Source organism: Hermetia illucens, chromosome 1, assembly GCF_905115235.1.
Source record: "Hermetia illucens chromosome 1, iHerIll2.2.curated.20191125, whole genome shotgun sequence".
In the NCBI taxonomy this organism is placed as follows: Eukaryota; Metazoa; Arthropoda; class Insecta; order Diptera; family Stratiomyidae; genus Hermetia; species Hermetia illucens.
The window spans coordinates 46,121,251-46,148,818 of record NC_051849.1 but is presented as its reverse complement, the minus strand read 5'-3'; the positions used below and the strand labels follow the sequence as shown (position 1 = coordinate 46,148,818).

Genomic DNA, 27,568 nt, shown 5'->3' with positions numbered 1-27,568 from the left:
TTTCCAGTCAATTACTAAAAATATTAGTAATATACTATTATTACCTTTATTTGAACAGGGAGACAGAAGCATCCTCCAAAGAGTTTTTGGCCCCCTACATGAGAATGGACAATTCCGTACCCTACATAATGACGAAATCTATGAACGATACCACGACCGTCTGGTTGTGGGTAAAAGTGTATAAGGGCAATATCTATAATAGAAGAAGTCGGGAACCCGACAGCTTGACGCTTCTGGTATAAACGGTTTTGTGAGGAGCATAACGTAGTTCTCCATTGGCTGATAGCATTGACCCGAGATATTTAAATCGCTCAGTTCTGGGCAGGTTACTGTCATTGCCAGAACTGAGCGGTTTAAATATCTCGAGTCAATGCTATCAGCCAATGGACAACTGCGTAATGAAATTGCTTCATGCATTAACGCAACCTGGATAAGGTGGTATTCCACAACTGCTGTTCTTTGTGATCGATGTATAGCGCACGTCCTAGACCTAAAATTTACGGCAATGTAGTCCGTCTGCCGCTCTGTATAGTTCTGAGTGTTGGCCGACTATAAAAGACAATGAACGGTGTCTTGCGGTCATGGGGACGAAGATGTTGCATTGCACTGATGGCGTGACACCTTTCGATCAGAATTCACTTACCAATATTGGTCTGAACATCGAAGTCAACGGTAAGCAACCAAAAAGCCGGTCCAAACAATGGTGGCTTGATACTCTAGATGGGGATTTAAAGTTCTCGCGATTATATCCTGATTAGGCATTTGATAAAATAAAATAACGAAGCCGACCACGACGAGCCGACCTCACTTGTGAACGGGACAAAGGTGTCACATAGCTAAAAATTCCACTGCCCTCTATTTTTTAGAAAGCGATTTAAATAAATTTAATGGGAACCCCTGTATTGATAATAGTCAACCTCATATGCTTCACACTCTGAGTTTAATATTATTAGCAAATGCCAAGAATGTAACCTACACCAAATATAAAAAAGGCTGGGGAGAATTAGATTCTTCTTGAATGGAATTTTAATATTTCACTCGAATGTCAATTATTCTCGTTAATTATGACGTCAGCATCTTATTCGTATGGCTTAGGATGCTGAACCAAAGGGGAGTTTTTTAGTCAATTTCTAAAAGTTGATAATATACTATTAATAAATTTATTTGAGCAAATACCGGAATGGGACATTTTTTGGGGTTTAGATTTCACATAAGTGTTTTACACAAAACCCTAAAAGGGCTGCAGATAAGTAGATTCTTCGTAAATGCGACTATAATATTTCACGCGAATGTCGCGCGAAGTCGCTAAGTTTGAACGGTTATAACTTTGGCATTAATGGCCAGATGTCCATGAAATTTAGGATGAAATATTGTCCTCTATGCTGGTACAAAGTCGGTAATATACTATTAGTAAGTTTATTTGAGCAGATCTCGGAATAGGACATATTTTGAGGCCTAGATTTCAGCATCTAAGTGCACCACCCCGATTTTTTGCGGATTGTTAGGTTGGTTAGTTTCCGAAAATGAGTCCTGTCTCACTTTAAGTGCGTAGATTATTATTCCTTATTCATGCACTTTTCAATTCACGCCAAAACTAATGTCAGTTTCGAGACCTTTTATTTGATATCCTACACGACTATATCCGGTGAAAAAATTTTTTGAATCCTTCCTTCGGAAGTAAGGAGAGCCTCCCTTTAAACTCCACCTAAATTTATGCCACTTACTGTATGCGTGGGATTTCATAGTTCCCATCTTTCCACCAGACATTGAATCGATTTTAATAAGGTTTTGTTTTACACAAAACTTTAAAAAGAAGACGAGGCAGACCGAAATGGCGAATTGAGTGGTTTGGGCAATTTAAACTCTAGCCATCATCACTTGCCGATTGTTGGCCACGTGTTTTCACTTCCTCCAGGTTTTGTTTGTAATAGCAGCTCTAGAATACTTTATTGAGAGAGGAGCTCTCTTTAGTGGTCGAACATTTTTTCACATCAATGGATTGCTAATATTTTTGATAATATACACACAAAGTTACAGAGTCTAATAACTAATATTTCCGTAGATACAAAGCCAAAAGCAGACTAGTGTCGGGTAGAATGGCTTAACTACAGCACACCTTTACAGCCTCCTTTTGAGTGTCGAGCCGGAATTCTTTGTTTGACAAGATAACGGACGTTCAGACAATAAGCAGAGTTCGATTATTATATGAGCTCGTACGTACTTGCGGTTAACCGCCTTGGTGACTTATGGCCGCGGATAACCGCCAGAAGCGGGTAGCAGCGAGATGTGGTCAAAATGAGTGATGGTTGTTAAGCCGCATAAAGAGGGCTGTTAGATTGCTGAACAATGCGCATTTGATTAACAAATGAAATGGACGCAATCATCTTATGGTATACCATCGCCCTATCAAAAATGCTCACTGCTAAACACCAGAGTGCTTTACCTGTCCTATATTGATTAGCGATGTACGCGGAACTTGAAGTGCTATATCTTGCGCAAAGTATCAAATGTAACCAATTGGAATTTCGGTGACTGAATGAATCCAAAATTTTATTAATACTCCTTCGATACTAATTAGTAAGTTCAACTTTCTGGCTTCCCACCATATTTGTTTACTTTGCTCCATTTCTGCATTCCTGGAGTCAAAACCACCGCTAAAATTCACAAAGAAACTGTTCTCGAACCAGTAGTTAACCACTCAATGGTTCTCTTTCCGCTGGTTATCAACAATTGGTCACAGGCAAGGTTCCAAGCATTTATCCATGCTGAAGCCTGGACGTCGAGAAACCCCGACTTGAACCGGTTGGACTACGAATTATGGGACATTTTGGAATGCAATGCTTGTTGAATAATAATAATAATAATCGTTGGCGCAACAATCCATGTTGGATCAGGGCCTTGAAGTGTGTTAGGGCACTTCATTCAAGACCGTAACGGTACACTAGGAGGCCATGTGGTCAGCATTGCACTCGACCGAGATTATTACCCTGATTTGACTCAGGTACTCATTTACAGCTGAGTCGACTGGTGTCCGACGTCAAATCACGATACAAATCCCACTGCCACCAGCGAGATTTGAACCGCGACTTTTCGTACGACAGCCTTGCGCTCTAACCACTCAGCTATCCGGACAACTTGTTGAATACTCCATCCAAATCTCGAGTCGCTCAAATGAAGTATCGTCGCAGAAGCCGCAAAAATACCGTTAAAAACAGTGCAGATGGGTACCATTAAATGGTTCGAGTCACAGTAGATCTACTATAGGCAGTACCCTTACAAAAATGACCCCACTTGCAAATGTGCTTGCAGAAGCTTATCTGTACACATCAGAGACGCTAAACAAGGAAAAGACATAATCTTCGTCAAATCGTATTGGTAAGAGAGAGATCGGTGAGCTTTTGCTATTCTGGTACTACGGCTTGCTCACCCATATAGCAAAAAGTTGTTTCACGTATTCACTTATACATAAGCAAAAACTTGCCAATCTCACCAATATATTGGCAAGTCCGGGCGGTATGTCAAACACAGCTGATCGGGTTTTCGGTAAATCTCGCTCATGCTCAAGGGTAAAACAATTTGAAATCGTGTGTACTCGCACTGATTTCCCCCCCTGAGGGGCAAGGGGGAGTGAGGTAGCTGTCTAGTATCTAACTGTGGTTCGAGTGTTGTGTGTGTCTTCTTCTTTCGAAAAATGAAAAAAAGCATTTTCCGCTCGACGTTCTGCTTATAGGTTATGTCTTTCCAAAGTACTAATAGTATTTATGGCTAGGTGTCCGAATAGTTTTGTGATGTGCCACCTTATGTGGTTGTTGCCAGTCCACTTGGCAATACCTTACTCTTCTTTCTTTGTAAATTAGATAATGGTTAGTCGGAGCAGCTAAATGCCAAAACTCCAGACTAACCAGCTATGGGAGCAGCAATTGCCTGAACTCCACAATGATCTAGTCAAGCAGTGTAAATTTTGGGAGCAGCAAATTGCCTGGACTTCACAGAATAAAACACGTTAGGCTTGTGTTCGATAGTTCTAACGAACTATGTATTTTTAATTCATATTTCCTATTTTATACAATTTTTACCTATACTTAGTAGGCCGGTACATATGAATTTACAGTATTTTAGAGAAAATATTACATAGTAGGCAATGAGATAATGTGGATAAGTTTACAGTATTTTAGAGAAAATATTACATAGTAGGCAATGAGATAATGTGGATAAGTTTACAGTATTTTAGAGAAAATATTACATAGTAGGCAATGAGATAATGTGGATAAGTTTACAGTATTTTAGAGAAAATATTACATAGTAGGCAATGAGATAATGTGGATAAGTTTACAGTATTTTAGAGAAAATATTACATAGTAGGCAATGCTAATGTGGATAAGTTTACAGTATTTTACACCTTACCCCTTTTGAAAAAAATGAATTGTCTTTAGGAACGGTAGACAATTCGTTTTTTCTTTATTGTTTATATTATGTATAGTTAGAAGTTTTTTTTTTTAACAATAATGAGTAATATTTTTAAAGTCTACTTATTGTATTGGTATTGATTAATTAGGTGGTATATTTATATTTATAATAGTATTTTCAACAGTATAGGCAATTTCAAAGCAATTTTGTTTATTTTATTTATTTATTTATTCGTCTTAACCTATTTTTGTGAATTTTAGATATTTTATTGTCCTGGTCTTTTATCAGGCAATTTACATTGTCAATTGATATTATGCTATAAGGACCTTCATACAATGGGTCTAGTTTTCGTCTGTTTACGACGGATAACAAAACTTGATCTCCTATTTTCAATGATAATGGGTTACATTTTGGGTTATTTTAGTTTTTTGTCTTTTTCTTTGCTTTTTCTAGAAGTCGTTTGGCTTTGCTAATGGAATTTTGTAATCTGTATTTTAGTTCATTATTGTACAAGTCGTAATTATATATTGGTTCTGGTTTTATTTTAGAGAGTTCAGAGGGTATATTTACTTTTTTTCCAAACACTAACTCGAATGGTGTGTAACCATGTATGGAATTGGGTGACGTGTTGTAACAGAAAGAGTAGTACTGTACCCAATCATCCCAATCGTCTTTGTTTTCGTTAACGAAACTTCGTAGGTATTCGTTTAGACACTTATGGTTACGTTCTAGAGCTCCTATGGTTTCAGGATGAGCTGGTGTTGCAAATATTTGCTCTATTTTTAGCAATTTACATATCTCTGAGAATACTTGATTTTTGTATTCAGTACCGAGATCTGTTTTTATTTTGTTCATGGGTCCGTAGTTTAATATGAATCCATGGACAATTGCTCTTGCAACAGTGTTCGCTTCCTTGCTTGGAATAGGTATTATTATCACATATTTGCTCAGATCACACTGCATAGTTACAGCGTATTTATTACCTTGGTTGGTTTTCGTAAACGGTCCAACTGTGTCTATAGACATGGTATCGAATACTTTGGTTGGTGTTGTTGTTATCTCTAGTAATTCCCTATTTTGTGTTTGATGTTTATTTTTTGTACATGAACTACAGTTTTTAATATAATTAGCGATTGTTTTTTTCATGTTTTTCCATTTGTATATTTCACGAAGTTTTTTATACATTCTACTCTGTCCAATGTGTCCTGCTGTTGGAGTAGAGTGATTGTTATGCAATATTTCTATTATTTTCGATTTGTCCGTTATTGTAATTAGTGGTTTGTATATTTGGATATCCATATTTTTCAAAGTATGATTCGCTAGCGTTTTAAATGCGGTTGTATTTAATATAGTGAATAATTCACTTTCGGCCGATAGTTTCAGAGTCTTGGTCTGAAACCTATTGTTTAGATATTTTTTCAACTTTGTGAGTTCCTGCACTAATGCGGGTTCAATTGATTGGTTATTATTTAGATTTATATACCGCTTTATTTGGACTTTATTTTTATGTATTACGTTTATCTCTATATCAGTATTTTTATTTTTATATTGCGCAATATTAAATTTCAATTCCGGTAAATGCATTACTTCATTAGGTGATAAAACCTCGAAAACGTGCAGTTGATCAGGCTGCATGTTTTTGCTAGTAATGTGGTTTTCTGAAGTATTGTGAATGAGTTTTGATTGATTTGTGTTTTTGGTCATTGCTCTTGTTTGTATTTGCAAGACATTTTTCAGGTTTGTCAGGTCTGTTATATCTAGTTCTATTCTAGATAATGTATCTGGGCCAATGTTCTCTTTACTTTTAATGTACTGTATGTCAAATTGATATTCTTCTAGATCAAGCCTCATCCGTGTTAGTTTGGATGATGGGTTTTTCATCCCAAATAAGTAAATAAGTGGCCTATGATCTGTTCTTACTATAAAATGTCTTCCATAAACATATGGTTTGAAATACATTATTGCCCAATGAATTGCTGTTAGTTCTTTTTCTATGGTAGATTTATTTTTTTCACCTTTAGTGAATGTTTTGCTAGCGAAAGCTATTGGCAATTCAGTTCCATCTATTGTCTGTGATAATATTGCTCCACATGCATTTTCGGATGCATCTGTGGATATTGTAAACTGTTGTTTAAAATCAGGATACTGAAGTATGGGCGGGGACATTAATATTGTTTTAAGGATGTCGAATGCAGTGCTACACAGTGGTGTCCATTCGAATTTAACATTTTTACACAACAATTGATTTAAAGGTAGGGCAATTTCAGCGAAATTTGGGACAAAACGTCTGTAATAATTACAGAATGTGACGAATCGTCTTACTTCGTCTGGGTTTTTCGGTACTGGAAATTGTTTAATGACTTCGAATTTTGACGGATCAGGTTGCATTCCTTCGGCAGAGATCTGATGTCCGAGATATGTTACTTCTGATTGAAAGAATTTACACTTATCAGGGTTTAATTTTAAGTTTTTGGCTCGTAAGCACTGAAATACTGAAGTTAGATTTTTTAAGTGATGGTTTTTCGAACATCCAGTGACTATTATGTCGTCAATGTACTCGTATAAGAAAGCTGTGTCGGGTGATAAACCTGATAATGCTATGGTCATCATTCTCTGAAAGCTATTGGGACTAATATTTAGTCCGAAGGGTAGGCGGGTAAATTGGTAATGTCCCTGGTTTGTAGAAAAAGCTGTGTATTTTCGCGATGATTGTTTTAGAGGTATTTGATGAAATCCAGATAGTAAATCTAAAGTGGAAAAATATTTGGCTCGACCCATTTGGTCAAGAATTTCATCTATTCTGGGAAGTGGGAATTTGTCTGCTACCACTTTTTTGTTAAGGTTACGAAAATCAATTACCAAACGCCATTTCTTATCTCCTGTTGATGACTTTTTAGGGACTAATAGTATAGGTGAGTTGAAATGCGATGTTGAGTGCTCAATGATACCGTCGTCCAACATTTGTTTGACTTGACGATTTATTTCTGTTTTGTGGGCTTCAGGTATACGGTAATTTTTTGTGTATACCGCTGAGTTATCATTCAACTGGATATGTTGGCTATAAAAATTGTTGGTGGTTAATGGCTCGTTTTCCATATTAAAAATATTCGCGAATTCTCGGCATAGTGTTTTAAGGTCTTTTAGTGCATATTCTGGTACGTGTTCTACGTTCAATGTATTTAACAATTTTTGCATTCTTTGTGTGTTATGCAATTTATCGGTATTGTTGTATACAGAATAATCCGAAAGGTGTTCCCATTGAGGGTTGAGGTTTTTGATTTTTACTGTACTTGAAGTGGTGTTTAGGATTTTAACTAGTGGGTTTTGAGGAGAAATAATTGATCCTGCTAAGAATATTCCGGGTTGTATTTCTTGTCCGGGTATAACTATGTCGTTTGAGAATTGATTGTTTAGTTTGCGTATTACTTCGCATCTGGGCGGGATTAAGATTGTGTTCCGTGTAGGACCATCTAGAATTGGAATTTCATGAAGAATATTATTGATATTAATTGTCAATATCCAGGTATCATAGTCGATTATTGCCCTATGTCTAGTAAGGAAGTCTAAACCTAGAATTGCATCTGCGTCTAGTGGAAAGTCATTAGCAACTATTTGGAATGTGTGCTCAATTGAAAGAGTACTATCGAATTTTATATGGGTTTTTGTTGCACCAATTGATTCTTTTTGTACCCCAGTAATGCCCTGTATTGTGCATGTGTTATTTGGATAGTATATTTGATTATTGTCAATTTTTCCCCGTTTAAATATAGAAATGTCAGCTCCTGTGTCTATTATAAAGGTACATGTTGTGTTGCACATGTCAACGAAAGCTCGTACAAAGCTTGTGAGTGATGGATTTATAGTATGGAATGTGACCTTTCTTATTGATTTCCCCCCAACCGATTTTGGTTGGTTTCTAGTACCGACTGAGGGGGTTGGGATTCCCCCGAACTCAAATGGTTTATATTTTGTCGGTTGTTACTGTTGTTCCAGAAGGGTCTTCGGTAATTGTTGTTATTATTTCTGAACCTGTTATTTTGGTTGCGGTTATAATTTTGGTTTCTATTTGGAGTATTGTTTCTGTTAAAATTTTCATATGAATTTCTATTTGCGGTATTATTAAAACTTTGATTATTACGTCGGTTTTGGTTATTGAAGTTATTATTGTGACTGTTACCTCTTCTGTTTGTTTTGTAATGATAGACATTTTTGGGAATTGGGTTATCGACTGCAATTGCCTTTGCAATTGTGTCGGATAGATTTGTAAGATTGCCGGCACGCAAAATTAATGAGGTTTCGCTGTTCGAAACGTTTTCTGCTAATGTTTGCATTGCAAATTTTTCGGCTAATTTCTCTGCAGTTTCGCCCTCTGCGACATTTTCTGATACAAAGGCTCTTGTCAATTGTCTTGACAAGTCCTCTATTTTATTTGTAAAATCAGTTAATTTGGTATTTCCCTGTTTACAACTTTTAAGTTGTGCCAGAACGGCATCAGACGATATTTTTATAGAGAATTTTACTCTCAGTTTATCGGTTAGTTTAGTTATTGTGTTTAATTCCTCGGATACCGTGTATTTGGCTTTGCCGGTTATCCGGGTTTTCACAAATTTAAGTAGAATACCTTTGTGTTCTACTGGTGTGAGTTCGTTCAATAGTGAAACTGACTCAATGAAGGATTCTGTTTCCTCTGGGTTTCTGTCAAAGTATTTGACTAAAGCTGTGGCTGTTTTAATGTCGAAAGCCATGTTCCCTAATTGTTGTTTGTCTAATATTGAAAGTATTTCAGCAGATAGTTGCTGTATTTCCTTGTAAACTCTCTTTATTAGAATTGCTGTTTTAACGTCTGGTCGTATATTTTGTTCAGTCAACTTTGCATCTATTAGTGTTTGTTCAATTAATTCGCGTTTTTCGCGTATAGTTCACTGTAAGGACGATTTACACTTTTTCGTAGATTTATTAGTGTAATTTGAAGTTTCTCTTTTAGAGATTCTAATTTGTCCATTTAGAAAAAGCAAAGAATAACATTTTCAGACATCTACTTTTATATTGTTATATTGTCGTGCTTTCAATCATGTGATACAAATACTAACATTATTTGGAACAAACAAAAAAAAATCATTTATTATTTATTACTATTACATTTATTAAACTAATTCTAATTTGGAGCAAACATTTTTTTTATATTATTTTACTGATTAACGTTATTATTTTTTTTTTGCATTTTTTTTAAATAGTTTATTTCTTTTTTAACATTGGTTATTAAATATTATACTTGTTCTTCTCTTCTGGTGTGGCTGCAATTTGCTCTAACTGTTTATATTTTATGAACTGCCGCTGGAGTTCTCTTTTTCGTCCTCCTTTAGCGCTGACAGATACGTTATTGGATTGTCGTTCCGTTCGTTTCTTATATTCTTCTATTGTAAGGCGTCGAGGTCCCGCAAGTTTATCATAAACCGCAGTTGTCGGTGTTGATTCTGACGGCTTCCAGCGTGGTGGTTGCTCTCCAAATTTATATCGTGTTATGCCTCCGGTGTTTCGCTCTGGTTTTTTTTGAGCAATCGCCAGATTTTCTGGTGAAGCTGGTCGAACTTTTCCACAATGTCGTTCATTTACACGACCTTCATTTTCAAATTTTCACAATAGTAAGTAGAAACGATAGTAAGCAGAAGTCTTTAGACTGTTACTTATGTACGAATTCTTTAGACTGTCACGGTCGCCATGTGATGTGCCACCTTATGTGGTTGTTGCCAGTCCACTTGGCAATACCTTACTCTTCTTTCTTTGTAAATTAGATAATGGTTAGTCGGAGCAGCTAAATGCCAAAACTCCAGACTAACCAGCTATGGGAGCAGCAATTGCCTGAACTCCACAATGATCTAGTCAAGCAGTGTAAATTTTGGGAGCAGCAAATTGCCTGGACTCCACAGAATAAAACACGTTAGGCTTGTGTTCGATAGTTCTAACGAACTATGTATTTTTAATTCATATTTCCTATTTTATACAATTTTTACCTATACTTAGTAGGCCGGTACATATGAATTTACAGTATTTTAGAGAAAATATTACATAGTAGGCAATGAGATAATGTGGATAAGTTTACAGTATTTTAGAGAAAATATTACATAGTAGGCAATGCTAATGTGGATAAGTTTACAGTATTTTACAGTTTAGTGGTTAGAGCACTGGGTTGTCATACGGGAGGCCGCGCTTCAAATCTCGCTGGTGGCAGTCGACTCAGCTGTGAATGAGTACCTGAGTCAAATCACGGTAATAATCTCGGGCGAGCGCAATGCTGACCACATTGCCTCCTACAGTTTACTGTAGTTACGAACGAAGTGCTCTAACACACTTCAAGGCCCTGATCCAATATGGATTGTTGCGCCAACGATTATTATATTATTATTTTGTATATCAGAAATGCTTAATAAGAGTTTCTTCTTCCGTTTTCATAGTTCCTTCAAATATATGATATATTCCTACTATAATTGTTCCCCTACTATAATTCTCACCACTGTTGCAATTTAAAAAAATGATAAAAAAAATTGCTGTCCGTTGTTGAACTAGAAAGAACAATTTCTTAATGTGAAATTCATGGCGGTTAGCCGCCTATTCCAACCAGAGCCGTAGAAAGAAAATCCAGTCCCGGGGTGAAAATTATGCGAAAAAAATCGGCCCGGATGAAAATTATCGGGTTGTCCATTAATATTTTTATTGCGGGCCTCTGATAAAAGTCCGGGCCCGGGGAAAATCCTCCGCTCTCCAACCCCCACTCTAGGAATAGCTGATTAGCAAATAACTACTGAAAATATTCGAAAAATTATACTTTTTGAAGCTCGTTTTAAAGATTTTCTAATTTTATGATTTCTCTAAATTGGCGGGCACAATTGGAAAATACCAATAAACCTTTGGAATGAATTATAGGTTGTTCTCTTCAGTACTAAATTGTCTTCTTTTTTAACTAGAGAACTAGAGAAAATTTTATTACAATTTTCTATTAAGTCGAAGTACATTTTTTTTTTGAAAGACTCCTTTCAAATCTCCAAATCAATTAAAGTTTTTCGTTTTCTTCTGGTTTTTTAAGGTTTTGTGTAAACACAAAACCTTATTAAAATCGGTTTACCGTCTGTCTGTCTGTCTGTCCGTCTGTCTGTCTGTCTGTCTGTCTGTCTGTCCGTCACACGTATTTTTCTCGGAAACGGTTACAGCGATTGACACCAAATTTGGTAGAAAGGTGGGAACTGTGAACGCTCACGCATACAGTGAGTTACATCCTCTTACGTCGAATTTAAAGGGGGGTCCCCATACATGCAAAAGGGGGGTGTAATTTTTTTTTTCATCAAATATAGTCATGTGGGGTATCAAATTAAAGGTATCGGTTAGTACTTTTCGAAAACGGTCTTAGTTTTGACATTTGTTGGAAAGGAGGGAAGTGCGGGGGGTTGAAAGTGACCATTCCTTTACGGGGGCCATTCTCAGAAACCACCCAACCGAAAAATCTGAAAAAAATCAAGAGGCTGCCACTATATGGTGCCTGGGCTCCGAAATACCTTCCACACTGATATCTGCACAAATAAAGTTAATAATAGTATACTATTACTATAATTTTTAGTAATTCGCTGCAAAACCCCCCTTAAGTTCATGCTAGGACGACGAAATTTCGCAACAATATAGGGTGTAATATAGAGCATGATTTTACCAAGTTTGGTGGAAATCGCACTATTGCTAAGAAAGTTATAATACGTCAAAGTTGTCGCTTCTTTGCAAATTCAAGGCTATAAATGTCAATATCATCCGAAAGTGGATATTCTCACATAATATTGTATATGCATATATTACGTGCTACGTACTAAGAAATGCACAAAACCTTTCGTAACTGAAGCGTCCAGCTTCCGGTTTCCCGACTTGTTTAAGTTTACCCAGAACAAAATAATTCGGAATACTGGAAGCTGGATGCTTCATATATAAAGGTTTTGCGTTCATCTTACGTGAGGAACTTTCTGTGGACGTTTTTCTTTTCGAAGAAAATATATACCTACAAATTCAAAATATTTCTTCATATATTTATAGACTTTCAGATGTATATACATATTGAAGACATAAATATTATGTTCATCCTAAACAAACATTGTACCCACATACCTATCTAAACTGATATCACGCATTTTAATATTTCCACTTTACTGCATGCGCCAAAGCATACATACCAGTACATACAGTAGTGGTAAAAACTTTGGAAACTTTCATTTAAAATAAATCAAATACTTGCAAAATTTTTATTTTTCGGCTTTTTTAAGCATTTTGTTCAGAGTGGGCCTTTATTTGATCCTTTTGAAAGTAAATATTATAACTGTTACTTTAAAATAAAAATAAAAAAAATTGAGGTAAAATCTAAAGTAGCCATTTTTTCAACCCGTCAAAACTTTGGAAACTTTTGTCTTAGAAGTAGTTTACAACAATAAAAATGTGAAAAAAGGAGTAATTTTCTGTATAAGCTTTAGTCTTTCTTACTGCTTCACATCTTCGCGGAATAGATTGAACTAAGTTCGTTATTACATCAACTAGAGTTGTGAACTATTTGTTGAAGAGCAGCCATCAGTTCAGCTGTTTTAGAAAAAAAATTTTCTCAAATACGTCAATCTAACTCTTCTCAAAAATGCTCAATAAGATTTGGGTCAGGACTTTGAGAAGACGAGGTTATTTTTGAAACTTGGTTGTCATTTTACCAATTCTGAACAAACTTGGACGTGTGCTTAGGACCGCTTTTTTGTGAGAAGACCCAGTATTTTTCCATCTTGTCATGAGCATGTAATAAAATGTGCTTTCCCAAAACGTCACAATATATAGGCGATCTCATAACTCCTTTAACTTGAATCAATGGACCAGCACCATCACAAGAAAGGCGCCCTATAATAAATGCTGTTAGTCCCGAAAACTTCACACAAAAGGGATATCAGCCACAGATCATTATGCTTCCATCCCCATGTTCCTTTATGGGTACTTGGGATTGTTGGAGGCTCCACCTCGATGACGAACATATCTCATTCTATCAGCGACAGATTAATCTTTATGAGTTTCGGCAATTCTTTTATCTATCTTTCATACTTTTTTTGGAATCCAAAATTACTTTGATGGCGTCCCTTTAGTCCATTTTTACCAAAAATTATTATACTTAGGCCACATTAGTAAAAATCAATTGTTTTACAACCGTAAAAGGCCCTAACCAGCTGGTCTCGATATTTGACCGTTGTAAAATTCAGCAGCTTCTTTCGAACATGTGTACTGTTTTTGTGCAGATTGTCTCGTGCAGCGTTAACCAAGGATCTGGGCATTGACTTCGTTAAGTTAGTTAGAGATCCACCTCCTTTTGAACGATCTGTTGTCCCTCTTCCTTCCGTTTTTTATGGACTTTCCATAGCGCAGATTTTATGATACCAAAAAACACTGCGACTTCTCATAAAGTGTTATCATTCTCGATTTCACTTATCATTAGTTCCTTTATCTCATTTGAAAGTGTTTCAGTACGAGGCATCTTTTAAAAATTATAATATCCACCGTAAAAAAAGTTTCCAAAGCTTTGACCGGTAAAAAATTTTACAATTTGAATTTTTGGTGAATTTTTTTGTTTTTAAAAATTTTAATTCACAACAACAACGTCCATACTAAAGAATGTAAAGAAAGCTTCAACACAAAAAAAAATATTTTTTTTTTGAAATATATCAAAAAATAAAAATTTCGCAATCATTTGAAGTTTTGAGTGTATATAAGTGCAAAAGGTGAATACCGCTGGTACTAACCTAGAATATATCCATTTGGATGGAAGGCTACTCGAAAAAAGTTTTTGTGGCTGACCGGTTTGGATGGCAGTGTGGAAGCGGTCTTTTCAGATGTTGCCTCCACTCTGCGAAGTAGCGTGACCGAAAGCGGCTACAGGTGGCATTTTATTTTTTTTTGTTTAATTAAACTTGGCAAGGTGAGAAATTATCTTGTCCAAAACCGCCAGGTTTGCTCCTAGACTGGTTTGATCTAATACGACTACTTTGGCTTAGGGATGAGTGGTCCTGGGTCGGCCATCTACTAAAGAGCGGAGCGGAGCGAGTTACTACCCAAATTAATGCCCCCCAACAGTAGAAGGCGTGTGATGTGAGTTTGCTTTATATAATGATGATGTCACACATGTTTTGGAGCACACGAAATTCACGTGGAATACAGAACTTTGACCTTCTATAATTTTGTTAGTAGTAGTTGGATTGCATTCAAACTTTCCAGAATTGTTTCTCATAATATCGTTTATGCTAAATTTCGTACTTCTAGAATGAATTTAAGGGGGGATTTCAGGTAATTTTCTAAAATATAGTAATATGCTATTATTAATTTTATTTGAGTAGATATCGGAATGGGATGTATTTTGAGGCTTAGATTTCATATAGATGCATCATTGTTCTGAAAACGATACCAGTTTCAATTTTAAAGGCACACATTTTAAATCCTCGCTCCCCTGCGCTTCACCTCATATCAGAAATAAAGGTTGTTGTTTAGCCCAAACCGTTGAAAACGTAATAATGAAAGCTTTTCTCGATTTTTCCGTTTCCCGGAGAAGAAGTCGCATCTTGCTCGATTGCTCATATATCTTCCACATGCATAAGGTTGGAGGAATTTGAAGTTGTGCGTACTCGCATTGATTTCATTGAGGAAAAGTGTGGTAGCTGCCTAGTAGCTAGCTATGGTACACAGTGTGGCACAAGGTCAGCTGGGTTTCGACTGGTCGGTAATGAACATTTAATCAAATCTTCTATATCGCAATCAGTAATGTGCGCAGCGGAAAAGGTGCTGACATGGACTTGGCTTTGATCATTTATTTTCGCTTACCTATCGCTATTACTTTTGCTGGTATTGGAGCATTAGCGTCGATCCTCCAAATACGGTTGCCTTCTAGCATTGGGAGAACTATCTTGCTGCGCAAACGGCACTAACTATGAACGCTTCGCTCGAGAGTATTGATATGCGCTGAGTGTCCATCCCGCAAGGGCAGCAAATACCCCCAGCATTTTTCGAAAAGCTTCCACTCTTTCTCTACTGTTCTGTGGCATGTAAGCTTAGACGATCTGCTCGCTAGCCATCTTGAAATAATGGGCTTCATTGTATGGGGTACCCTGTGCTAGAGTTTTCATCTTTTCTCAATTTGTGATGAATATGGTCCATACGCCGGCGAAGAATAATTTGTAGGCATGAGCTGACGGAAGCTTAGAGCTCTGAACTAACAGTAGTGGTTACTTTTCACAGCATCACAGAGAGAATATTGGTACGAAAGAAGCTAACCTTGATGTTGGTCTTCTCTGCGAATTATAAAGAGGAGTATTTAACCTCTGCGAGCTGCTTCAGTCACGCTGCTCCCAGGGCAGAGGTGAGGCAGCGTCTGACGATTTACCTCTGCCCTGGTAAGAAACCGTAACTCTGTCTTCGCCTAATATTTTTATCCTGAATAGCTCGCAGATTATTAGTACGTATCTTAGTTGTTAATTTGCCGTTTTCATGGATAAGTTTGTTGTTTGTGAAAATAATCCTGTAGTTATGATACGGTCGAAGTTCCAATATTTATTAATTTCCCGTCATTTTACCAATACACTTTCATGCAAAGTATAAACCCCCCAAATCAGAGGTTACCCTATAGTTATAAAAATCACCATAGTATAGTTGACAGGCAGGGAAATTGAAGGTAAAAATATACGTGCAATTAAGTGTAATAGTTATTAACCATATTTGGTCACAATGGGTTGAATTTAGGCAGTTACCGTTGCCTAGAAGTCATCTAGTGTGGCTTTTACGCGATTTTTCTGAGGTATGATCAAATAGGGTTAAGATCTATCTAACCGAGATTTTTGAAATTTTATCATCATTCAAAGGTAAACCTATTAAATTAACTTCAAAAATAGATTTTATAAACCTTATAAGTCCTCATAGATACAAAAATCGAATACCGTATTTCGGGAACTATCTGCTCCTTTTTCAAGAGAAAAAACACTGAAGAAGTGGGCAGTTGTTTCCCGAAATATGGTATCCGTTTATCTTACCCAAAAAAAACGTTTAGCCAATAAGAGAACTTTGCTTCAGAGCCAGTTTAATTTTATTCAACGCGTGCCTAACAAACTACCTCCTAACTCAATTCACTAAAAAATAGTTAAAAAATTGTGTGGATTTCCTAAATAGTAATACCTGAAAAAAGTCAGCTTCCAGTTTCTTTTTGTTTTTATAACAAAAGTATAAATACTACTATCATAGCTATTAGTATTCTAAACTCATATTTAATTCCCAAAGGATACGCCTGGTCCTACCGAAGTTATAATAATTTTTGCTTTTTTCAAAATATATTTCAGTTTTTCGGAAGGTTTTAAAAATGTTGGAGCAGAGAAAATTAGCAGTGAACCAAGCTTTGGCATCACAATAAACTCAAACTTATTCAGCATCCCTTATAGAAATAAGGCCTTCAAATCACTGTACCTTATACTGCGCTTTAATAAACGCACTTCACCAAAACTTAAAATTTTCTGCTCTAAGTAGTAAATCTGATCTTTAGTCATTTTCGGTTTCATCTTCTGGGCCGCCACCTCTCCTTATCAGGTGGAGAGCTTACTCGTCAAGGAAAGACAAATCTTCCGCCTTTGTACCAGCTGATTTAAAGACCACGTTTATACGAAGACATATTCAACCGGATCCTTTACGAAACCTCCGAAACACCACCCTTCGACACCGTTTGTGCCGGATGCGCGGTGAAATTTCTTTTGGCAGACGCATCCTAATCTCTTTGTTGCCGAGTGTCTGGCTCGCTCGTTGAATTCCCTCTTTTCGGTAGGAGAGATAGAGTTGTCCTTCACACCACCTACCATGCCTAAAACGTTCCTGCATCCAAACCACGCTGTTTATAAGCTACCTTCCCTCCCTGATTCCATTCCAGTCTCTATTGATTCTAATAGGATTTTATTTCCTACGATAAATCCTTGAGGATAAATCCTTAAGGACTTCCTTCTGTTACATCTTTAGTTGCTAGTTAGTTCTCAATACAGAGAAAGTGAGAGTCCCCACCCCAACCCCACGAAAAAAAGAGTTGACCTATGAAATTAAAACAGCTGTAATTGGTGTTAATCTTACTTCTTGTCCCAATCAGCATATCTTATTTTCTACGCAAGATTCAATCAATTCCCCATGGTTGATTTGTTCATAAACTATTCTATAGTAAACTTGCCATAACATTGCCATTTTCATTGAAATGTTTAAGAATGTAAAAGAAAATCAGAGTATTCATGTAGTAGTCGTCCTGACAAACAATCTTTCCCCTCTAAATCTGGCGTGAACCCCCCGTAGTGATTTATTTTTGTTACACATACACAGCAAAACTGTTAAACTAACATTAAATGAATGGACTTTTTGGGTTCTAATTCACACTGTAATATTTTCAGGAGGGGTGGCACGCACTATAAGCATATGGAATAAATATCAAGGCAATTCGTTTCTAATGATGATTTAAAACGCCCCTTGAGCAAATTATCCGAGGACGATTCAAGCACTTGATTATTAGGACATTTTTTAAAAAGCGGAAATGCATACAGTATATGAAGTGAGTGCTCACTCCCCCATGAAAGTTCGGCGCCTGCGTTCTTTTGCATCTGTGGTAGTGAATCTGTTTACACGGGATGTGTGGGGCCGTAGTCGTCATCGATTTTTCAAGGAATATTTAAATTAATCAAATTTCCTGAAATTATTCATTTTCATTATTAATATTAGTACTCTATTGGTAAGACAATGAGTTCGGGCTTTAGAATCGGACTAAATAATGCTTAAGGCAAATACATATGTCAGCTTTCTAATGAAATCCAGTATCCATGAGCTAAGAATAAAAATCAATAATTCGACGGAACTTGTTTCAATAAAATTTTAGCAAATTTTTACTTGAGAAGCCCGTGCAAATAAGGTTATTGGAAGCAGTGCCTTAGCTAAACAGGCATTTAAGGGTCTGAATAAAGATTTAGACTACTATTATATTTAGGATGAAATCATAATGAATTTGATAGATTTCATGGAAAGATCTTAAAGAACTTATCCAGAACCCCAGCAAGTTTACCAAATGACACCCTTGCTTCTGGGCTTTAACTTCTTAGAAAAATAATTCCTGGGCTTTCTGAAAAGTTGTAGCGCACGATCCGAAGATCAAGTGCATTTTTTGGTGCAACAAAGCGATATAATTGTCATTGCGACATATTTCTTTATCAATTATATTTTATTATAAAAATCGGACCGAATCCTTCCGAGAACTGTTTTTGAATTATACCTTTTTTTTTAAATTCGGTCAACATGGACATCAGATATGTAATAAAAACTTAATTTACTTACAGATGTGGGTAGCAAGGCAGCTGTTGTCCCGTACAAATGCATTGCGGCAGTGCAGATTTTATGCGAGTGGTATACCAGAACTGACACAGGTATGTAAGTGCAAGGATAATTAGGGGAACAGTAGACATTTGATTTTGTTGTCTACTTTTCATTTTTATTTTATAACTGATAGTAAGGATAATATATAATAAAACGTTTAATATGGGTGTTTATTGTTTCTTATGTATATAACTTCTTTTAATGTAATGAAACAGAAATCATAACCTGCATTTATCGTCCAGAGTTCTTTTAGAAAGGTTGCGTATTGGGTTGGTTGAGTTGTCCTGACATTTTTAATGAACCTGTAGTGTTGGGATAGATTAGATGATCTGTTTCTTGGCAGGGTAAACAATTGAATCTCGGTCAGTCTTGAACTCGCAATTCGATATTTTTGTGTAAACCTGTTTCTTATATAAACTTTTCTTTCTTCTATAAACTTTTAAGTAAATAAATGAGGTTGCAAATTAAATTCGGTTGAAAAATTGACAGTGATGACTTAACTTCAAGGCACGATGCAGATGCAAATAAAATAACTCTCATTGATGTTTTAGAGGTTAGAAATTTACCTGTCATATGTTAGAAATCATCTGGTAGGATCGGGAAAACGTGCCTCTGAACTACTATACTTCATTTTCCCTAACTAGAAGGAGAATTCAATTGGAATATTCTGAATTTAAACTAAGTACGATATAATACAGGTAACCCCCGAAGAACACGATTGATTGGTTTCGGGTTCTACGAAATCGTGCTGTAAGCGGAATTCCGTTACTTTAAAAATTGTTTTTCTTAAATACGACTAAAATATTTATTCTAAAAAAATTGTATATCGCAATTGAAATTAATTTTTTAACTACAAACTAAAAACTAAAACTAAAAAAGTGGATTATCTTAATTGTTATTATCAAAATAAAATTAAAATAAAACAAAAAGTTTTTACAACGCATCACTTTTGTTAAGCAGAATTGTACAAGCATCCCATCTAGCGCTCGTTATTGGAATCATCTAGGAACGCTGGGCGCTTGGTTTAACTTTATCAAAATGAAAAAAATCTAGCATTACTAAATGATGGTTGTTTCCTGTGTTGCAATTTATCTAAACAATTTTCATATGTCTTAATACAATTCTTAAGTGGTGCTGCAAATGCGATACCTTGCGGGATCCCTTTCTATTAAGAACATCTTCATTTTTTATGCCAAATGTAATGCATATTGTACATATATCATCAACAGAAAAAAAATAGATACATTTTCAAAGTTCTCTTTGTCATTGAATTGGATTGGATTTTTCCAGAGTCCTTAACGGATTTTCTTCATCATCATCATCAACGGTGCAACAACCGGTATCCGGTCTAGACCTGCCTTAATAAGGAACTCCAAACATCCCGGTTTTGCGCCGAGGTGCACCAATTCGATATCCCTAAAAGCTGTCTGGCGTCCTGACTTACGCCATCGCTTCGTCTCAGGCAGGGTCTGCCTCGTCTTCTTTTTCTTCCATAGAAATTGTCCTTATAGACTTTCCGAATCGTCCATCCTGATGTAGGGGGCCAAAAATTCTTCGGAAGATTCTTGTCTTGAATGCGGTCAAAAGTTCGTAATTTTTCTTCCTAAGAACCCAAGTCTCCGAGGACTACATGAGGACTGACAAGATCATTGTTTTGTACAGTAAGAGCTTTGATCCTATGGTGAGACGTTCCGAGCAAAACAGTGTTTGTAAGCTGAAATAGGCTCTGTTGGTTGCCAACAACTCTGTGCAGATTTCATCGTCATAGCTATTATCGGTTGTGGTTTTCGACCCTAGATATGAGAAATTATCAACGGTCTCAAAGTTGTAGTCTCCTATCGTTATTCTTTCCGGCCAGTGCGGTTTGATGTTATTGGTTGGTTGGTTTTTGGTTTGAGTGTAATTATGCGGTGTTTTACACGATTAATTATCTGAAATAATAAAAAACTTGTTGTTTCTTTTTCGTTGGTACAAATATTTATTCTTGCAAATATCGATATTTCGAGAACCACTTGTTCCTTTCATCAGTGCTAACAAGACTTGTTAACACTGATGAAGGGAACAAGTGCTCTTGGTGTAATTGGTCGCCTCTATATTTAACCAATTCGGTTGCAATTCCATCGGCTCCTGGCGACTTATGATTTTTAAGCCGATCAATTGCACGGACTGTTTCTCCTATACTTGGTGGTGGCAGTATTTGTCCATCATCTTCAGTTGGCGGGACCTCGAACTCGTCGATGTTCTGGTTGTTCAGTAGTTCATCAAAGTACTCAACCCATCTCTCCAATATGCCCATTCTGCCAGAAATCAGATTTCCCTCTCATCCTGTTGACTTGTTGGTAAAACTTCCACGCCTGGTGCGGTTGCTTCCTCTACTTTTCGAGTTCATAGACCTGTTAGTTTTTCCAGGCTTCCTTTTTCTGTCTATGAAGTCGCTTCTCCGCTCGACGGAGTTCGTGATAAGTCTCCGCGCGTGCCCGCGTTCCTTGAAAATGCAATATTATTCGGTATGCAGCATTCTTCCATTCCGTTGCTAGCTTACATTCATCGTAAAACCAGCCGTTCCGATCCTTTTTCAGGTGAAACCAAGTATGTTTGTGGCCGTATTTATGATAACGCTCTTCAGGTGATTGTGAAGACCGTTTGTTAATGTTTCATCCCTAAAATTATGAACTTCTTCAAAAAATAGTAATTGAAATATTTCACATACTCCACATGGCTATGCCCGATGAAGAAAAAATAGTCCCTCCTTTTGTATGTTTTTTCTGGTTTTCGAAATATCGCGTTCTGGCTAAGCATAAGGCCCCATTAATTCTATGATTTTAAAATTTTAGAATTTTGTGGTTAATCAATCCTTACGTTCACTACTGAAGTTGAAGTCACAGAAATGGTAGTTTCCTACGAGGTCTGAAAAATTTTTCCGGCTTCTACAGACACTATTGGGGACAAAAATAAATTTCTTTTTTAATTGAAAGTCACAAGGTGCATGGCAACTGTATGATCTATTTAGGACTTAATCATCCGAAATCTAATTACTTCCTTGTTGACCTGAGAGGTAAAAGATCATTCAGCTAAGGACAAATAGAATTGACCTTTCCAGTTTATTGGTCCTATTAGTTGAATCCTACCTGTAGGGAAATTAGCTACTTAATGACCTCACTAACCGGGAGATATTTATTATATGTTCATATATGTATTTCCTCCAAACATTTGATGATATTCAGTCTACCTGATACATGAAGTTTCCTGAGTAGATTTCCTCGGATTAGTTTTTACTTGTAACCGTTTCGGGGCGGCAATGTCCCGAATGGAATTCGGAAGTAATTTCTAATCTTTTTGGAAATTAAGGATATTGCATTGAGTTTAGATGTCCCAGGACATTTCCTTTAACTTTGTAGATGTCTCAGGGAAGTACTCAAATTGCCGGTTAACCGCAAAAATATTTAAAATCTGATATGAAGTAAAAGTTGAAGTGGGGTGCATTTTTTATGTGGATGACCGGTATTCTGATATAATATGGTATTCGTGCAAATGCTGTGTTGATTACAGTGTCAAATGAGTTTCTGCCTTCAATATTACAAGACTTGAATCTGTTACAGACTAAGACTATTTTGTTGACTTCGCTGCGCTCTGATGGGCGTGCATGACTTCATTTACAACGATTTGATCGTGACCTCGGTCGATCGTTACTGAGATTTTCTGTCAGCTCCGATAGAAATTCTATTCTGATTCGCCACGGTGATTTCGAAATCTATACAAATCCTGGAATTCTGTAAAGAAGAAAGAAATGGCTGATGGCTTTGAACAAGATAAAAACATTGTCTTCTCTCTCCTGACGAACGAACATCGCCTTTGAAAGGGGGGAGGCGGGGGCGAGCCGCACCCGAGAATACTCGGACACTTCGACGGTTGGTGGTTCCACAGCTGGCAGATTCTGTTGGTAAACTTCTATGCCTTGGAGGGTTCCCGAACGTTTCAAGCCTTTTATGTATTGGATGCAATGAACAAAAGCAAAGCTCGCTCCTGGCAGTACCTAGAGAAGGAGGTAGGTTGATATACGTGGGAACTTCGGTATAAACTGATCACCCGAAAAATCGAGGCTCTACGAAAGCCCTGTTCACTTAATGTACAACAGAGGGACCGCATTGTGCGGAATTTATTGCTTACGGATTCCGTTCGGATTGGTGACAACAGCGTGGAAGGAAAAGGAGGATGGCTGTCAAAACTCCACCATGAAGGAGCGGGAGAGGCAGTCCTCTCCATGAAGAATAGGAACGCCAGAACTCGATAATATTCCGGCAGAGGTATATATGTAAACTGGTGTTTCAATAACGACCGGACTTACTGTTCAGAGTATTCAACGCTTACCTGAAGGGAGGCATTTTTCCCTGCCGCTGAAAGATGGAGATGGAGATAAAGGAGATCCTAAGCTGCCGTTTGCATCCCGAACATTGTATGCTTGACCCAAAATTTTCGGAAAGCTCATGAGGAGAAACCTCGAGCAATACGTGCTGCTGGGAACTTACCCTCAAGACAGTTCGGTCTTAGAGCAAGGAGGTCCACAATGGATGGTGTTCATAGAGCTGTACGCCCCAGCTGTTGATCTCAATGAACAGTACTCTTCGTAATGTTTGATGGCAGAAATTGAAGAATTTGGCAGATATGCTAGAAAAAATGAATGCAAGAAGAGTTGAGCCCGGTCAGCAGATAACGTTGCGGTATTTGTAGGCGAACGATCTGTTGAACAATGGTGGAGCCGACTTGGCATATTGATACGACGAGTGAGTGAATGGATGACTGCCCATGGTTTCAGCCTTGTGCCGGGAAAAAACCGAAGAAGTCATTTTAACTGAAAAGGTAATCCTAACCCTGTGTCGATTGGCGAGTTGATTAAAGAGTTCAAGCCAACGGTACCTCGAATTGAAACGGATAATATTTGTCTGATAGATGGAGCCGATGAACATTAAGCTTGACCGGTAGAGGGACTGGATGGCAGGGGATTCTTTGAACTAACAATTCACTTCTTCGTCCCCGCTACTTTTAGCGAAAGGAATTTTCTCACCTTAAGGCTCCCTAAGGCAGGAGAACGAAAGTAGTATGTCAGACGGTTCTAGGCTAGTTCTCTGATAAGGGTGAGGTTTAGTTGCAGTAGTGTAAACAGAAAACAGAACCTTTTATTGTAATTTCATATCTAATTCCCAGCCTTTTTTTAATTTCCGCGAGTAGACTACGAGGCGACTAATGTAATTGACGACATGCATTCCAAAAATAACCATTGAACATATAGAAATTAGTTCAGTTCAAATTCTTCACAATCGTCTGCTTCTGAAATAGATGTATCTACCCACGTTCAAGAGAACCTCAGCCGCATTATCACCAACGCAAACCGCAAATATATACCTTGGACTGTGTTAAGTATTGAATCCTGTGGACATTATTATCGTGGGTATGCCAATCATGTTCGAGTTGCATACACAAAACTACCTTGGACAGTTAATTGGGCTATTTCTTCTTGTAAGTAGTTCTGCCTTTGTCTGGATAGTAGTGAACCTTTAAAGGTATTCTCTTGCTCAAGGCTCAATCACAAATATTTATATCTCGGATACTGAATTCCTTGCAACATATAACTAATCCCTGACAAAAATGTAAGAATGTAGAGACTTTCTTGAATTTTTAGTATTTGTGTGTCTAAGTAGTTTGTCATCTTTGAGTATCTTGTGTGTTTGTTAACAAATCTCAAATGTGAACCAAAAAAGGAAGATTCACTTTTTGGTTAAAAAGTTTCTATTGATTTACCTCATCTATTTCGGACTGTAAAAGGGGATAAATTATCCACAAAATATCGTATGTATATGCGGCAAATTAACAAAACCCTTCTGGTCAAAGAAAAAGAAATTTCTTTGATGCGGAAGAAGAAGACCGAAATTTGATTCATTTTGAATAATTTCAGGATCGTTATGATATTAGAAGAGGAAACTATTCAAAATTGGAAGAGTCCGACTTGAAATTCTTTGAAAAAATTGTGGGCAAAACTCATATGCTAACAAATTCTGATGAAACGATTGGGTACAACGTAGACTTTATGAAAAGCGTACGAGGTAAAGGCTGAATAAAAATTTAGCCAAAAAACACTTTAATTTGCTTCCTAATTAACAGGTAACAGCACTCTAATTTTAAAGCCAAGATCAACAGAAGAGGTATCCGCAATTTTAGCACATTGTAATGAACGCAAATTAGCAGTATGTCCACAAGGCGGCAACACAGGCCTAGTCGGTGGTTCAGTCCCAGTTTTTGATGAAATCGTGTTATCTTTACAAAATCTCAATCGTGTTGAAACCATTGATGACTTGACTGGTATCCTGATTTGTCAGTCAGGTTGTATTCTGGAGAACTTGGAGCAGAAAGCGAATGAAAAAGGACTCTGCATGCCACTTGACTTAGGTGCTAAGAGCTCATGCCAAATTGGGGGCAATGTTTCAACAAACGCGGGTGGACTTCGCCTGGTACGCTATGGAAATTTACATGGATCAGTACTGGGATTAGAAGCAGTTCTAGCTAATGGAAAAGTTACAAATTTGATGTCGAATTTCAAGAAAGATAACACTGGGTACCACTTGAAGCATTTATTCATAGGTTCCGAAGGAACTTTAGGAGTCGTGACGAAAGTTGCCATGCAGTGTGCTCAGCTATCCAAATCTGTTCATGTGGCATTTTTAGGTAGAAGAAACAATTTCTAATTTACAATCGATATATGAGTTGAGCGATTTTCTCATTGAAGGACTTCCTTCGTTCAAAAATGTCCTTGAAACGGTTAAAATGGCTAAGCAGGACCTTGGGGAGATATTGTCTTCGTGCGAATTAATTGACGAGGCAGCCTATCAGTGCAGTATCACTAAATATAACTTGCAGTGAGTATGGAATGCTGTTAGTAGTTTGAAATGTGCATGTACTAAAAAGCGTAGAGCAACAGTCTCAATATTGCAAGCAACCCTGAGTTTTTCAGTTGAAGCTGAATGAGTGCAAGCATGTTCAATTTCTCGCTTGACTTGTACCTTATTTCATAAAAAGTATCTTTCGTTTTATTGAATTTCCATTATTAGAGCACCAATTAGCGATTGTCCTTTTTATATGCTCATTGAAACATCAGGCAGTAATAGCGAGCACGATGAAGAGAAAGTTAATAACTTTCTGACAAGATGTATGGAAAGTGGAAATGTCTTGGATGGAACAGTCACAAATGAACCTACCAAGATAAAGGTAATTTACTTAAAAGTTCATAGCCTCCGCATAGATAACGATGTTGTACCTAAATTAAGAAACTCTGGGATGTTCGAGAAGGGGTTTCTACTTCTGTTCTCAAGGATGGCTACTGCTTCAAATACGATTTATCTTTGCCACTTCGCAATTTCTACGGTATCGTAGATGCCACTCGGGAGAGGGTCGGAGATTTAGCAACAAGAGTTTGTGGATATGGACATTTGGGTTTGTTATTTTATCGAAAAAGTCTGTAAATTCCATTAATGGATGGTATTTGTTCGGCTTCTCATTTTTAGGCGATTCAAATTTGCACCTGAACGTATGCTGTTACGAATTCACCCAGGAGCTCTACAAACTTCTCGAACCATTCGTTTTTGAGTACACAGCTAGCCACAAAGGTAGTATCAGTGCTGAACATGGAATTGGATTCTTGAAGCCCAAGTACCTGAAATTTTCAAAATCACAAGAGGCAATTGAAATGATGAAAAACTTGAAAAGATTGTTGGATCCTAATGCTATACTAAACCCTTACAAAGTACTCCGAGACTAAATGAATGTTTGTTCTTTATGGAATACGGTTTCGTACGCGAGTCCTTATTAAAATGCAATTATTCCAATATATCCTTTTCATTGTTGTATAAATTTATATTATTGTTGTATGAAGTAATAAATTTCGAACAAATACATGAGTCTGGCTATTTTATTCAATTATTTTTTTGTGATATTCTTGAATTTTCCAAAAGAGTAGGGGCGTTGCGTTCAACAACAGCCTTGGTTAGATTTTCTTTAACCTGTTCACGACGAAAGCGAATTTATTTTCACGTTGGCTGGCGGATATCTCGGATATATTGGGAAGCTCGCATAGAAGCTTTCTCAATGTTTAAGCTGAAGGAGAAACTGAAAGGGAAGAAATGCAGAAACTGTAGACGAAATTCTGTGGGACGATTACAAGTTCCATCGTATTATTCCATTTAGTAAAGTTAGTGGAGAAATGATATCAATTCGAAAGAAATGTTGTCTTTTTACTTGGAGTAAACTAATAATAACAAATCACAAGGCCTTAGGATGGGTCATTCGGATTTGGTCATTGGCAATCTATGGACAGAAAGAATACATAACTCACCCGTTCGTATAATCACTTAAGGTTCATAGATTAGGAAAGAAATTCAAGAAAGATCGTCATCCCAATGAACTCCCCATAGAAATTAACACAATGTTACAAGCAAAATTCAACGATTTTGGATACGTAATTACGGAACGGAAAGATTGATGTACTTGACTTCACAGGTTCATGAAGTAAGACAAGCAACAAACGAACTTGCAGCCGAACTTGGAAAAAATTAAGGACACAATTAACTGAAAACAACAACGACTTATATATTGTATAAAAGAGATAGAGAAGGGTGTGATATCCAAAGATCCAGACTCCTCTGTGCGAGGTAACTATGATATGAGGAAAATAATGTCTACGAGCCATTTGTTT

At 37.0% G+C, this 27,568-nt stretch overlaps 1 protein-coding gene across 3 annotated transcripts in view; it reads left to right on the top strand.

Annotated features, from left to right (window-relative positions):
* The window catches only part of LOC119646869 (D-2-hydroxyglutarate dehydrogenase, mitochondrial), a 152,131-nt gene that overhangs the window by 94,032 nt on the left and 30,531 nt on the right, over nucleotides 1-27,568 (top strand). For 2 of the 3 annotated variants that reach the window (XM_038047494.1, XM_038047493.1), the window contains exon 2: nucleotides 18,792-18,878. In XM_038047494.1, the coding sequence (XP_037903422.1) occupies nucleotides 18,792-18,878 (87 nt within the window). Of the gene's footprint in view, nucleotides 1-18,791; nucleotides 18,879-24,778; nucleotides 24,927-24,984; nucleotides 25,546-25,606; nucleotides 25,737-25,928; nucleotides 26,086-26,144; nucleotides 26,311-26,381; nucleotides 26,775-27,568 lie in introns of those variants that run through there. The other variant, XM_038047496.1, reaches the window with a different exon arrangement.